This window comes from Ruditapes philippinarum, unplaced genomic scaffold, assembly GCF_026571515.1.
Source record: "Ruditapes philippinarum isolate M1 unplaced genomic scaffold, ASM2657151v2 ctg3261_1_1_1_1, whole genome shotgun sequence".
NCBI classification, from domain to species: domain Eukaryota; kingdom Metazoa; phylum Mollusca; class Bivalvia; order Venerida; family Veneridae; genus Ruditapes; species Ruditapes philippinarum.
Genome location: NW_026855786.1, coordinates 156,775 through 171,297, shown reverse-complemented (window position 1 = coordinate 171,297; position 14,523 = coordinate 156,775). Strand labels below are relative to the sequence as shown.

The window sequence follows — 14,523 nt, the reverse complement described above, 5'->3', positions numbered from 1 at the left end:
GTCTCTTTAAGTACATATCTATGATGCCCACTTTCGAGCAGTTCTAAGACCAAATGAGCCGCGTCACGACAAATCCAACATAGTGGGTTTGCGACCAGCATGAATCCAGACCAGCCTGCGCATCCTCGCCGTCTGATCAGGATCCATGCTTTTCGCTATCAGTTTCTCTACTTGTTATAGGGTTTGTAAGCGAACAGCATGGTCTGGATCCATGCTGGTCGCAAACCCATTATGTTGGTTTTGTCATGACACGGCTCAAATTATTTTAGAGTTTGACCATGTATATTGAAAGCGTGAAGTCGAAGAGCTATCTTCTGGATGAAGCCTTTGTTACAAATCGTGCATACGTGGGGGCGCTCGCCTGTATGTATCCGTCTGTGTTGGTTCAAATGTCCTCTATGATTAAATAATCTCCCACAGAACTCGCATGCTGTTGTTCGTCTTTTTGGGGTTCGTTTTTTATGCTGTCTTCCTGATGACTTGTTTACATTGACGTGCTCCAATTCGGCATCATTTTCTCGATTTATTTCAATAACTGAAAACATACAGACACAAATGTTGATTCATAAAGAAAAGAATATATTTTATATTTAAATACATGAAGAAATGACAAAACAATATTAAATATTTTACTCTACTTTGATCTAGACATATAAATGTGGCGATGCTCATTAATACAACAATTATATACAATGTTTCACAAAACCTGAAAAGAAACAATGAATATCTTTAGACTGCGATTAATTTTTCTTTACTTCTTAAACAAAGAATAAAATTTAATTTGATCCGGAATGGTAACGACACTTTGGTTAACTGTAAGAATATTGATTGGCAATGGCTTCTGGCAAGAGAAATGTTTGACTCTCCTATGCGCTTGGAACAATACGCTCATTTCATTTAGAAACGATTTTTGTTCGTCTAGTCACAACAACCGGTGCAAAAGCTTTACCGTATAGCTATTTAAAGAGTAGTGACCGTTCACAAAGCTGTTAAAGTTTACATTTCTTAGATCAACTCTGCTTAAAGTCAGTCTGCTAAGCTCATATATGATAGAATTAGATTTGTCAAGAGGTTTTACTGGTTCGATCCTAGGCCGAAGGACATTGAGTATAATTCTTATTTGTCTCTCACCGCCGCTCATTCACTTAAGTAGTCGGTCACTTAATTATTGAGATACTGGTTTGTTCGTTATTGGGAAAAGCCGGAGGAAGCGTCGACATATGGCAGCAAGTAATATGCAAGTGAAAATTGGCATAAAGAAGAGGACCATGATGGTTCTGGTAACATTTTTAATGTTAAAAAGGAGGTCATATTAGATTGGTTAAGTATTTAATTTTCATGTCGGGGCTTATAAAACTGTTGAGGTCACAATAAACCCATTTAAGTCATAAACTGTTGCTAATATTAATTCTGACTTTTTTACGCAAAAGTTAACATTTAATAGTCATCCAGGCAGTTTTTATTTAATCTTATTAATTTCAAGCCAATTGAGACAAGTTTGATAGGCAATCATTACATTAATTTTAAGGATTTTTTCATTGTAAGTTTTTTATCTCTTTTATATAACCGTGTTTTTTCTTGTTCTCCTCTTACGCTATTGTGTTTATTCCCTGTCTTAATATGTCCATTACACCTATAAGTTTGCTAACATTTTTAATTTTCTAAAGCATTTTACTTTTGATGTCTTGTTACTGTTTTCAAAAAAGTACTCATTGGCCAAATAGCTGAGCTATCGTTTGTGTTTTGGCAATTCGTAAAGTAATAATGAGTGAGTACTTTGTCTAGGTATCAAAATACTACTTTGTTTATATTTAACTTCCTTAATCATTTCATATACATCGCCTATTTCTTAGGTGATAATTATTTTAAAATGTTTCATGAAATAAGTAATTGAAAACACGAAAGGGTACACAAACAATTAGTTATTATAATGATTCCCTGTTTCTGAAACATATGAAGTCGTAATGATCGCGTTCGAATAAAGAATATTATTATAGGTTTCAGGTTTATTTTTTACATATGGTGGCATTAACAGTATCTGATTCAAATACTCACTTGTAAAATAAGGTCATATAAATTTGTTATCAATCACAAGTATTCCATGGGTTCCGCACACATTTAACTTTTAACTATGACACTTATATGAATTTATGCAGTTTTTTTACATGAAATAAAACTAAAACATTCAAAAGCAACAGGATCGTACATATATAAGTGATTCAAACAATAAATAAATTGCAAAAAAAAACAAAATGTACAAATATTGATATAGAAAACACAATGCCAAAATATGTACATACATAGCCATTATGTACAAATCACAACCTATAACAGCTATATAAAATTTTGATGTACATAATCATAATTATGCAGAAGTATAAAGACGCCGAGTTTGCATAACAAGGGATTTCACCTCAAGTTCACTGCATCCCGAGGACTTTTGCAGAGGTAAATGAAGAAAAAAGTGTTGTTCCTGATTTTACACGTAATCGCACGTTTTCTTCCACGCATGAACTGATTTTATGCAAGAATGAGGATTTATTTTTCATATTCAGTATACGGAAGAAGTAAATAATAGATAGTCTGGAAGCTTAGATATTAGGTGTATCAGTAGACTTCAATCATCACTTTGATTTGATGGGGCATTAACTAATACAAGTTTCGTCTCATTCACAAAAACCGAACATGTACTTGTGTCTTCAAATGACATGTCTATGCTGACCAATTTCGAGCAAGTAAATGGTTATTTTAGAGTTTGACCATGTATATTGAAAGCGTGTTGTCGAAGTTTTAACTTCCGGATAAAGCCTTCGTTACAAATCGTGCATACATGGGGGCGCTCGCCTGTATGTATCCGCCTGTGTTGGTTTAAATGTCCTCTATGATTAAATAATCTCCCACAGAACTCACACGCTGATGTTCGTCTTCTGGGAGTTCGTTGTCTTCCTAATGACATGCTTTCATTGACGTGTTCCAATTCTGGTGATTCGGCATCACTGTCTCGATTTATTTCAATAACTGAAAACATACAGACACAGATGCTGATTCTCAAATTGATAATTTATAACAAAAGAATACTTAAATGTATTTTCCTACAGTAACCTACGTAAATTAAGTGACACCAACGGCTGTCAATTTTGAACCAAGTGGCATGTTTTACATTACTTTTTGAGGGGAGATGATACATGCCAAATACCTAAGCTCTTAGCATTGTAGTTTCTGAGAAGAAAATGTTTACAACTTTCATTTTTAAGACTATTTTAGCTCCTGTCACCTATTTATGCATCAGACAGGAACCCTTTATATAACTGTTGTAGAGGTCCACCTAATTTTTCATTCCTGTTGAAATTCGGTCAAAGACTCTGTGCTCAGATCAAACAAGCACAGCTTTTACACGAGAAGTATGAGATAAGACGTCAATGCTTCTGTATTATGCTTCTGTATTTCGTTAACAAGCTCAATCAAAACTGGCTTTGTAATTTCTGTGCTGAAAATAATAAATATAAACTTATTTTATCAATTAACAAATATGTGCTGAGTTCGGGTGAAAATAAAATCAGGTATACATTATTTTCCGATAAAGCCAATCATTGACCATTACTAATGTGTAATGACAAAAAATGGATGATTATTTGTAAAGCAATTAAACCTTTGGAAACAAAAGCTGCCTTTATAGTTCATACCTTTATAGTTCAAAGATGGAGATATTAATTGTTTGGTAGTTAAATAAGTTCACAATAAGTTGTTAATTTTAAAATGTTAGAAAAACATGATAAAGAAGGGCCGTCTTTTGGACCAAGAACGGGCAACCATGACCTTGACTTGAATATCAAAGACATGGTTACTATAAAGTGTTTCAACAATAAAGAAACATAAACAAATATTTTCTCAAATTCTCAGTTAGCCCAATTAATTAAAAAGATATCCGTGAAAGAATCACAAAAACATGACCGGACACAGCTATGTCAAATTCGTGTATGCTTCTTTTAAAATGGGAATAGTTTGCATTTGTATCATAGCTATATGATAATAAACAAAATAAAGAAGAAAACAATGCACAGACTCATACATTTAATCTCCATATACAACGACATTCACAAAGACGACACATACAAAAATCATTTACAATAATATATCTAAAAAAAACATAATGTATAATATAATGAAAAAATCCATGTATCCAAAGACAGTATGTGCAAGTCAACACACGGCGTATAGAGCAATATAAATGTATAAATATCGATTAAAATTAAAAATTCTGTACTTAAATATTAAGTACTAAATCTCATATTTTTACGTTAAAACAATAAAAAGCAACATTTGAATAATAATAGCTTGGTTACAGCATGATACTATTTATCTCAAGAGTCCATTTCAATGTTTAACATTAAACATCACAACTGTCGATATTTTCTACTAATGAAATATAAGCACAAATTTACTTGCAATTAAACAAGTCTATCACTTCTAAAATGAACTACTTATGTACACGTTCTGTTAAAATATATGATCAACTAACATAAAATGAAAAATAAATATCATCATCTCTTACAAGTCTGTGCTTTCCAAAGGGCCATTAAGCCTCAGGGGGTTTCTTCTGAAGAAAGGGCGAACGTGTTTTTTCTTGTAATAACGGTTAGAAAATATGAGATGATTATCACCTTATGAAAATATTGTTCAATTTGAAATAATGTTGAAAGGAAAGGGGCAAAATGGTATTTTGACTTCAATACTTAATCACTGTAACTTAACTTAGTGCCAAAACACAAAATAAAGTGAACCATGTTTCAGTTATATTGTCACAAAGTAACCTTTGAGCAAAGCAAAAAATGGCACCAAACATAAAAAAGCTTTTGAACTATAGAAATATGTGTATTTTGAGGTTAAATGGACTTTACGGCTTTAAAGGGATACTTCTACCACACATGTTATTATTGTAAAGTTTCTCCGTGTTTATTGAAGGCGTGTAGTCGTAAGGAACGTTTCTGACTGAAGCTTTTGTTACAAATCAAACACACATGAACACGCTCGCCTGTATGCATCCGTATATGCTCGTTCAAATGTCCTCTATGATTAAACAATTTGCCACAGAACTGACACGCAATTATGCTTCGTCTTGGAGGTTTAGTCTCACGCTGTGTGTGTTCCGATTGGCTAAAATTGTCCGCTTCCTCTTGAAGCACTGAAATAAAATACACAGAAAAAACATTAATATTCAAGGAATTTTCTTTAAAACAATATCTTAAATCTATGTTAAATTAGTTTAGATACATTGTATAATATAATTACATAAAACATTATTTCGGCAAACTGCCGACTAGTCTATTTATCTTGGTGCTTGTTTTAGTTTGTTTTTTTTTCTATGAAAAAAAATCTAACAACTCATGCGTTTTGGGAAAAACTTTGTCAATACTATGAAATGTACTTTAATGTACTTTTGTACTTCCGAAAAAAAACTATCGTCTATAAATTTATATCTGTTTTAAGAAACAAGAACTAAACTTCCTTTCAGTGAATAAAATAATTTAATAATAATTGCAAAATCTGACCAAGTCGTGAACATAAGTTATTCAAAAGTTTTGTAAATATAGCCTTATTGCTTACTGATATTATACGACAGAAAATTCATTAAACAAAGAGGACTTCTTTTAACTTGTGATATGATGACAGAACACTACATGGTCTTGTATAAAGCTGTCATAAACATTCAACATTCTTTTTAGATGTTTATGCTTAATAATATTTCATTGCATATATAATCAATATATAATCAACAGAACTAAACAATATACAAAAGGGTTGTCCAAAAGTTTTTGCAACATTATTGTGGGCCCATTCCTCACAAAGTGAGTACAAAAATTCTAAATTCTACTGGACGAGTTTACAGTTGTCAAATCTTTTTTGGACTAAGTGATAACAACAGAGTCCACTACAGGTTTTGAAGTTGCGTACGAGTCCAATAGAAACAGTATTGCACCCAACAATGTAAAATGACCATCACCATTTTTTGCAATGTGCCATGACTCTGTTACTTCAAGTTAAATATGCATTTGTTTCTTAATTACTCTGAAAATGACCACGAGGCTAAATATAGTACATACATATTCGTTAGGTCTAAGACTAAATTGAGAAGAATTGACCCACGAATGATTTATATTGTGGTATTACATGGTACAAACTTGGATATACTCGGGCTATCGTATACTTTAAGCAGTCATTATAAGACCAAGTTGAGGGTCTAGGAACTCTACATTACAGTTTTGATGTCTTCATAAAAGCATATACATTGTATATTAAAACAGAAAACAGCAAGTGTCTTTCATCATGCATGCTGGAACCTCCAACCCCCCCCCCCCCCCCCTGATCTTAAAATGTTCCGAAAAAGGGCGAACTAACCCGGAGGAGTTCCACGAACTTCTGGTATATGTTAAATATGCGGATTTAATGGCCTGGTTTAGATACGTTCGATTGGACCTTTTAATTAACATTTTAATTGTGCAAGAAACATCTTTTCTTTTATTTTATTAAAAATTCAACAGTACTCACGATATTACATAGTATGATATCTGTATAATATTTCATTATAAAATCACTTTGATTTTCGGGTCTTGTATAAAAATAACATAATTGGCATTGTATAACTTTCTCTTTTTTCTCTCCAGAAATCTTGTTTCGTTTATTTGATCCACTTCTGTCAAATGAACTCACTGAGTTGAAGAAGGTCGAAGACTTCATAAATTACTTCATTTGTTAAAAGCTTACTAAGTGTATACTATTTTTTTATTTTTTTTTTTGAATAATAAAATATTTATTTACATGTTAACAGTTAGTATATCCAATCACACGCATGCTCTATTTAGCATTTTGGCATGAATACTGTCCCTTAATCATACAATCACACATTTGCACATCACTATTCTGACCTTTGTTATTTCTTCATCATAACTTATCATATAAACAAATATAAATTTAGCTCTGTTTGGTCTCGTAGGTCATTTTTCTTTTATACTTTTTAATCCAGTGATAGTGATTAATAAATCACGTGTTGTGATGGTCACTCACGAGATATTGTATCTCTGACGTCAAGTTTTGACGTGGCGAAGCATATGGGACTGAAGAGATCGCTTGGTTTTAAAGTCCCGCCCACATATCTGACACACAAATGGTCGTTCACCAGTATGCATACGTCGATGACCCTGTAATTTCCAGTTGTCGGGAAAAGTCTTTGTACAAAACTCGCAGACGTATCTCAAAGATCTCGTCGGCGTTGATGAATATCTTGGTTTTTGAACCTTTCGTAGTTGCTCTGAAATAAGAAAAAATATAGTTCATTTGTTATTTATGTCGTAATACTTTTATGATTATGTTGAGATGAACAAACACACAAACAAACACACAAATAATTCAAACAATAATCAACATTTGTTGAGGTAATGACAAGGTCACGTGATATATGGGTGATAATGCCGGTAAGTTGGTCGGTGAGAATGTCATTTAGTTATGTGTATTACTAACTACAAGGTTCAGATTTCATTATTTCAATCATATAGGAAATACTTTAACTATGTTAATCAAAGCGCTGAAAGCACGAAATACGATGGATACATGAACGCATAGTGAACGCTGAGCATAACTTAATGGTAGTATATTTTATCACCGATTCACAGGGAAGTGAATACCTATTACTCTCCAATTACTTTACAGGTATTGCAGTTATTTCCTTATGTTTGAAACACTGACAGACGACTATTTAAAGGTAACAAAGGCGAATTTCCAGTTTTTTTCCATTACATATTATTTATTTTTTATTAACTTCTGTAATTATGTATTGTTGAGTGGTTTGATAATAATAAACATACAGCATAAATGTCTCAAAATACAAAAATAAATAGAAAATAGAGAACAAAATGAGTTTATTATATCATACTGTACAGAGAACAAACATGAAGGATAATTTTGACAAAAGTTATATTACGACATACATGAAAATATTAGGATCATATTTACAAGTTACATAAATGGTCATGTTATTACAATAAAAGGCACGTTATGCCTCAGAAATGAATAAATGTTACATCTTTAGAAAGGGCAAACATTAATTTTATAATGTTTAAAAAAATATCCATTTAGAGCATGTTAGATGCTTTTTTACTGACGAAAGTAGCGTTAATGTGATATAATTTGTCATAAAAGTAGCAAAATGTAAACACAGTAGTATTTTGACTGCAATTCAAAATACTTAATCACTAAAACTGTACAAAATGCCAAAAAAAAGTAACAGAATAAAAAGATGGAGCAGATGATAAGCCAATGCGTAACTTTTGGAAAATTGTAAAAGTCCATCAAAAATAATAAAATTTTGAGAAATAAAAATCAAGGCATTTCTGGGGGCAAAATGGGCATTTAAGCAATTCAAAATCTAACTACGTTTTCATGTACTGTTGGTATTTAACGAATTTCTTAAATCATAAATATCCATCTATTTTTTATTTTTATTTTCACCAAAGAAATTCCAAAAACCGTCCTTGATCCTTTTGAATACAACTGGTTGAGTACTCTGGAAGAAACGTCTGTACAATGTATATTATGAACACTTGTCAGTTTCCGAACTCCTAGCACAATTATTCTCTATGTATTTTTGTATTTCGTAAAAGCGTTCATATGTCTGACCACGTGACTTTTAAGATGATATTTCTGAGAAAACCGGGAGTGACATATTTCACATTGGAAGGGTTTTTCACCTGTATGCACTTTCATATGCCGCACAACCTGCCATTTTTGACGGAAACATTTGCCGCACTCTGGACAACTTTCTTTCTTTTTCTCGTCGCCCGGTAACCATTGCTTAGTTCTAGATGGACTTGATACTTCAACAGAGCCATCAAAAATCTCTGGTAACATGTCAAATGAAGAAACTGAAAAATGAAACAGGTACACTATTAATTATGATCTTTTATATACATGTATATTATTAAAATATTACGTAGCTAAGACTACAATAGATTAAATTCTGAAATATAAAGCTATTATCCGATATAAACAGTGTAAACTTTCTGTGTATATAGTTACTTTCCGTATTAAGCTGCTTAAGTTAAAGCAACGTTACACTCGGAGCAAACCTAGCCATCTTGTCTCTTGCAATGGAATGAATTGAGTGCAGCAAACATGACACCCAATTCATACATGGGAACTCCTAAATGTCCAACAACTAATATCAATTGACATGTATACGAAATTAAGTTTAGAAGTACGGTTGATTGAAACATATTCAAAATCATTTTTTTTTTGTAAGGGACGGATTTATGATATCGGATACAAAAAAATTAGGTTTGAATACTCGTATTCACGCCGCTGCTCTACGTACTGTGGTCTCAGTTCAAAAATCCGTCACAAAAGATATCGTCATATCATAAGGCATTGTCATAAATTTATTCTCAACAAAATTACTTGTGAAGAAAATCACAAATTACTTGTTGAAGACTTAACATGCGGATGTCATTATTTGTTGTTTTGTTTTGTTTTACGTCACATCAGCACAGTATAGGCCATACGGCGACTCTCTAGGTTTACTGGTGCAGGGCCTCGGGTGCCCTTCTGTGCATTTTTGTGCACCAGAGTATAACCAATGACGTTGAATAGCTTCTTCTCATGAACGAATCAGAAGTCCCTGTTGTGATTTGAACCTACAGCTGTGAGAGACAAGAGGTTTGAAGTCAATGACCTTAAGCACTCGGCCACGGACATACCAATATGTCTTTAATTAAACACGTGAAAGAGTGGCAATAAGTATTAAATAATAAAATTTATGTTTTATTATTGATCATTCACAAAAATGCATGTGGATCAAGGCATGTTTAAAACAGTTTTCAGGTCCGATTAAATCATTTGTAAGATCAATTCATCAGCTTTTATAATTGTTAATTCAGTTGAAATTTGAAGAACAAATATTTGATTACTGTCATTTGTGGCAAAGGTCACAATATACTATTAACTATAGAACGTTTTGTGCAATTGATGTTTTATTACATTTTTAAATGACAGGACCAAATATATGTGCAATAGAATAATTATATCAACATTTATGACATACAAACTTAGTGTGAAAATGTTGGCAATAATTGTGTTTGTGGTTTAACATGGATTTTTTTCAGATACGTATTACTTATATAATTATAAGTGTAAAAACTTTTTTTTTTTACTTTTGTTATTGTTTGAGGAAGTGGGGTCTAATTCAAATACATGTACAGTCATAGTTGTTTGAAAACATTGTCATTAAAAAAAGAATTATTTAAAAACATAAAATAAATCATTCCAAAACATGTATCATTCCGGTAATTAGACCCCACAATAAAGTGAAATAATCAGCCAAAACATATGTTCTGCTTATTTATTTATAGAACGATTTTGAAAAATATCTATTTTAGTAAAAAAAGTATGTGCAAAACCCAAAATATATGCATATATCGATACGAAAAAAAATATATTCTTGAAAAAATCTTCGGTACAGTATATTTACTGCACATCGTTTTTTGTATTTTCAAAAACGTATATATTAAGCATGGTATTATATTCAGTAAGTACATATGCAGTATGTTATATTTTCAGTAACGTACATGTTCAGTATTTTATATTTCCAGTAACGTATATGTTCAATATGTATATATTCAGTACCGTATATATTCAGTATGTTATTTTTTAAGTAACGTACATGTTGAGTGTGTATATGTTCAGTAACGTATCTTGGTATATTTTCAGTATGGTATATTTACAGTAAACGTATTTATTCAGTAATGTACGTAGGCATATATATTTATTAACGTAAGCATATGATATATATTCAGTAACGCATATATTCAGTGTGGTATATTTTCAGTACCGTATATTTTCTGTAATTTTTTTCCATATGGAATTAATTTCCGTATAGTTTCTTGTCAGTGTAACAAATAATATTAATTTGATTTTGATATGATAACCTAAGTCACACAACATCAATGATGAAACAAAAAGGGAAAGAACTTTCTCTATTGTTTCCAATGAACAATAGAATGTGTTTTTAAATTCGACTTTGTTGAGAATGTTTTTAAGCACACGTTACACGTGAACGGTTTCTCTTTGCGATGGATAATGGCCTCGTGACTTTTGAGGTGGGATCTTCTCTTAAAATACTTGTTACAGAGTTGACAACAGAATGGTTTACATGCTTGCTCGTTCTGCTCACTATCTGGCGGATAGAATAATGTACTATCATCAACACTAGTGGACCCAAACATACCTGAAAATACAACAATACATTATCTTAATGTTTTATCGTTTCCTTATAGTAATCTTACCATTCTAAAGTTCATTATAATGACAGCAAATATTCTGTCTAGACTAGAATAAAAAGAGGTGTGCACATTCTTATATTTCTCCCACTATTTGTTAATACAAGAAGTGTGTCACATGTAACTAAATGTAAAACAAATTACACAACATTTTGGTCTCAGTCAATTAAAGTAACAGCATATCATTTAATTCACTACAGAAACCACCAGTCATGTCATGTAACACAAAGCCTGAATTACAAATGATTTATACAAGATTTGCACACTGTAATGTAATATACACATTTATAGACTTTTTGCAATTCACTGCAAATAATAAAATACCAGTACAGGAATAAAGCATACAATCTATCCTAATCAATAAAACATTCATACAAACGTTTCTTCTTCCATATCTATTACGCACTTTCATCTCACTGTTACACTGTTTAAAGTAAAAACAGAACTTTGTAATTTCCACTCATTAGTTTTATTTTTAGGTGCAAAACAAAAATATATATGGCAATTCTTATTTTCGTTCTTTTATTTCAAATTAAGACATACAAAAATATTCAATGCAGTCTAGAATACATGTATCGGACAAATGCAGCCGGTGTCAATGGCAATATATTTTTATTTAATTTAAGTAAAATGATTTTGTGGTTGTTGTGTACAATGTTGTTCATGTTCTAGTTGGGGTTTTGTTGTTGTTTTTTTTTTGTGTTGTTTTTACAAATATTTAAACAGAGACTAAAAGATAGATTTAATAGATTTATCAGTGTTGAATGCCAATTGTTTTTCTATAATAAAGCATTAAGTTAATACATTACACGTTGTCTTATACAGGAACACATTTACAATAACACCTGGAAGTTAGCATGAACCATCGAATGAGTTTTTAAGTTGGCTTTCGTTGAGAATGTCTTCTCACATATATGGCACATGAAAGGTTTCTCCCCGCGGTGAATAATTGCCTCGTGACGTTGTAAATTATCTTTCCTTCTAAAACTTTTGTTACAGACCTGACAGTGGAACTGTCTCGTCGTAATCTGGCTCTGTCCAAAGTCTGACCAACCAAGTTTGTTTGTAACGTATCTAGATGCTTCAGCGGCAATATCTGAAAGGGATAAACAAATAAAATTCTTTTGTAACAAACTTTTATTATCACCCTCAGCCTTTTCGCTCTGTTCTGATATGAAATTTCTAAAAACATTTATGTACACAAACTTTGGTTTGGGACAAACTAAACTTTATCACAGTACAGTAAAGAGATCAATTCAAACTAGGATACTGGATTTCCTAAACCACAAACCTGAGGGGTTAGCCTGTATATCTTTCACCTAATTCTCTAAATATTTCTCAGTCACTAAATTAAAGTTAAAACAAGAACACATAAAAGAACAAAAATTACTGGGATTAAAATATATTTTAATTTCTATAAAAAAATGAAGTAATGTTGTATGAACACAAGCATGTAGTATCAAATCACAGTTCCAACGTTTCTAATTCTTTGCCTTCTTTGTCCATCAAAATTGTTTTCTAGCCCATTAAGGACTAGGTAATCCTATATGATATATATATTGCAAACTTCTATTTATTTATATAACATGATGATGATGATGATGATGATGATGAAATGTTATAATTCTACTTGAAAAACAAAACTTTATGGATAACATAACATATTCTTTATTAAGTAACCACATTACCAGATATTTTAATCATTTTTCCACAAAATCAAAAAGCACATTAATCTGGCATGATGTTATACAATATTCTCACAATTGTTTATTTATGAAAACAGACAAGGGTATCTCAATTTTTGACTGTAAAAGACCATTAATATTCATAATTATAAGTAAAAATTTCTCAGAGAAGTAAATTTACAAGAAACAGAAAAGGATATATTTTAGTTCAACTAAAGTATTTACTGCTTGACAAATTCAAAAGACTTGATTACATTAAAGACATTACTTTTAGCACCTTACAAATGACAAAGATGAGCTCCCTAAAATACAGTAAGAAACAAAATTTCTACAGTTAGTAACACAGTTACTGCAGTTAGCAACACAATTACTGCAGTTAGCAACACAATTACTGCAGTTAGCAACACAATTACTGCAGTTAACAGCACAATTACTGCAGTAAGCAACACAATTTCTGCAGTTAGCAACACAATTACTGCAGTTAGCAACACAATTACTGCAGTTGGCAACACAATTACTGCAGTCAGCAACACAATTACTGCAGTTAGAAACACAATTACTGCAGTCAGCAACACAATTACTGCAGTTAGCAATGCAATTACTGCAGTTAGCAACACAATTACTGCAGTCAGCTACACAATTACTGCAGTTAGCAACACAATTACTGCAGTTAGCAACACAATTAGTGCAATTAGCAGCACAGTTACTGCAGTTAATAACTAGAATACTAGAAAGTGCTTATATTATTTGTTTGTAATGTACAATGCTATGGTTCTTCATGTTTGCATTGGTTGAAAACTTTTTCCCACAAATAGAGCAGGTGAATGGTCGTTCCTTCCGGTGAATTATTGCCTCGTGTCTCCGTGCATGTGAACTCGAGTTAAACATGCGCAGACAATATTTACAGGACTTCTTTGACAGTTGCTGCGACTCCATTTGTGGCAGACCTTCCATTGACTGACTATTGTCGGCAGAATAAAGAACTTCATCAAAAACTGCGCTGTTATCAGGTTGATAATGGGTACCTGAAATACAAACAAAATGTTGAAGAATGAAAGAAATATGTACAATGTATATAAATAACTTATATCCAACTTCAACCACCATAATTGTTTAGATTTTAGTTAAACCATAAAAAAATATTATATTCTAAATTGTCTCAAATTTCTATGTATTGGGGGGGAAAATCATGTGGTCAATCAAGTAAGGTATATGAACTAGTACCATTGTTTACATTATTTCATGTGTGTTACAACATTTATGCAAATAAAATGTTGTTGTTGTTGTCTAAAATTTCAAACTGGAGGGAAATATTGGGGGTAAGTTAAAAGAATAAAAAGTCAACATAGACATGTTGAAAGTAAGTCAGTTTATAAACAGAAAACATACATATTATCATAGTAAAGTAAGCTGTTAAATACAGTTTAATTACCTGCTACATTATTTTTGCTGAAATATGCATGAAATAACAATGAAATCCAACACATTCCAATAATCAAATGTTTACAACGATT

At 31.8% G+C, this 14,523-nt stretch overlaps 1 protein-coding gene across 15 annotated transcripts in view; it reads right to left on the bottom strand.

The window, feature by feature from the left end:
* The window catches only part of LOC132744376 (sal-like protein 1), an 85,871-nt gene that overhangs the window by 30,867 nt on the left and 40,481 nt on the right, over positions 1–14,523 (bottom strand). Inside the window, exons 5-6 of one of the 15 annotated variants that reach the window (XM_060733076.1) lie at positions 8,742–8,915; positions 6,825–7,306 (exon numbers count right to left, since the gene is read on the bottom strand). The exons of 7 other annotated variants lie outside the window; for them this stretch is intronic. In XM_060733076.1, the coding sequence (XP_060589059.1) occupies positions 7,083–7,306; positions 8,742–8,915 (398 nt within the window). In that variant the 3' untranslated portion in view covers positions 6,825–7,082. Of the gene's footprint in view, positions 1–203; positions 536–2,568; positions 3,019–4,056; positions 5,183–6,824; positions 7,307–8,741; positions 8,916–10,914; positions 11,273–12,325; positions 12,421–13,639; positions 14,035–14,523 lie in introns of those variants that run through there. 7 more of the 15 variants (XM_060733081.1, XM_060733082.1, XM_060733083.1 and 4 more) reach the window with 7 other exon arrangements.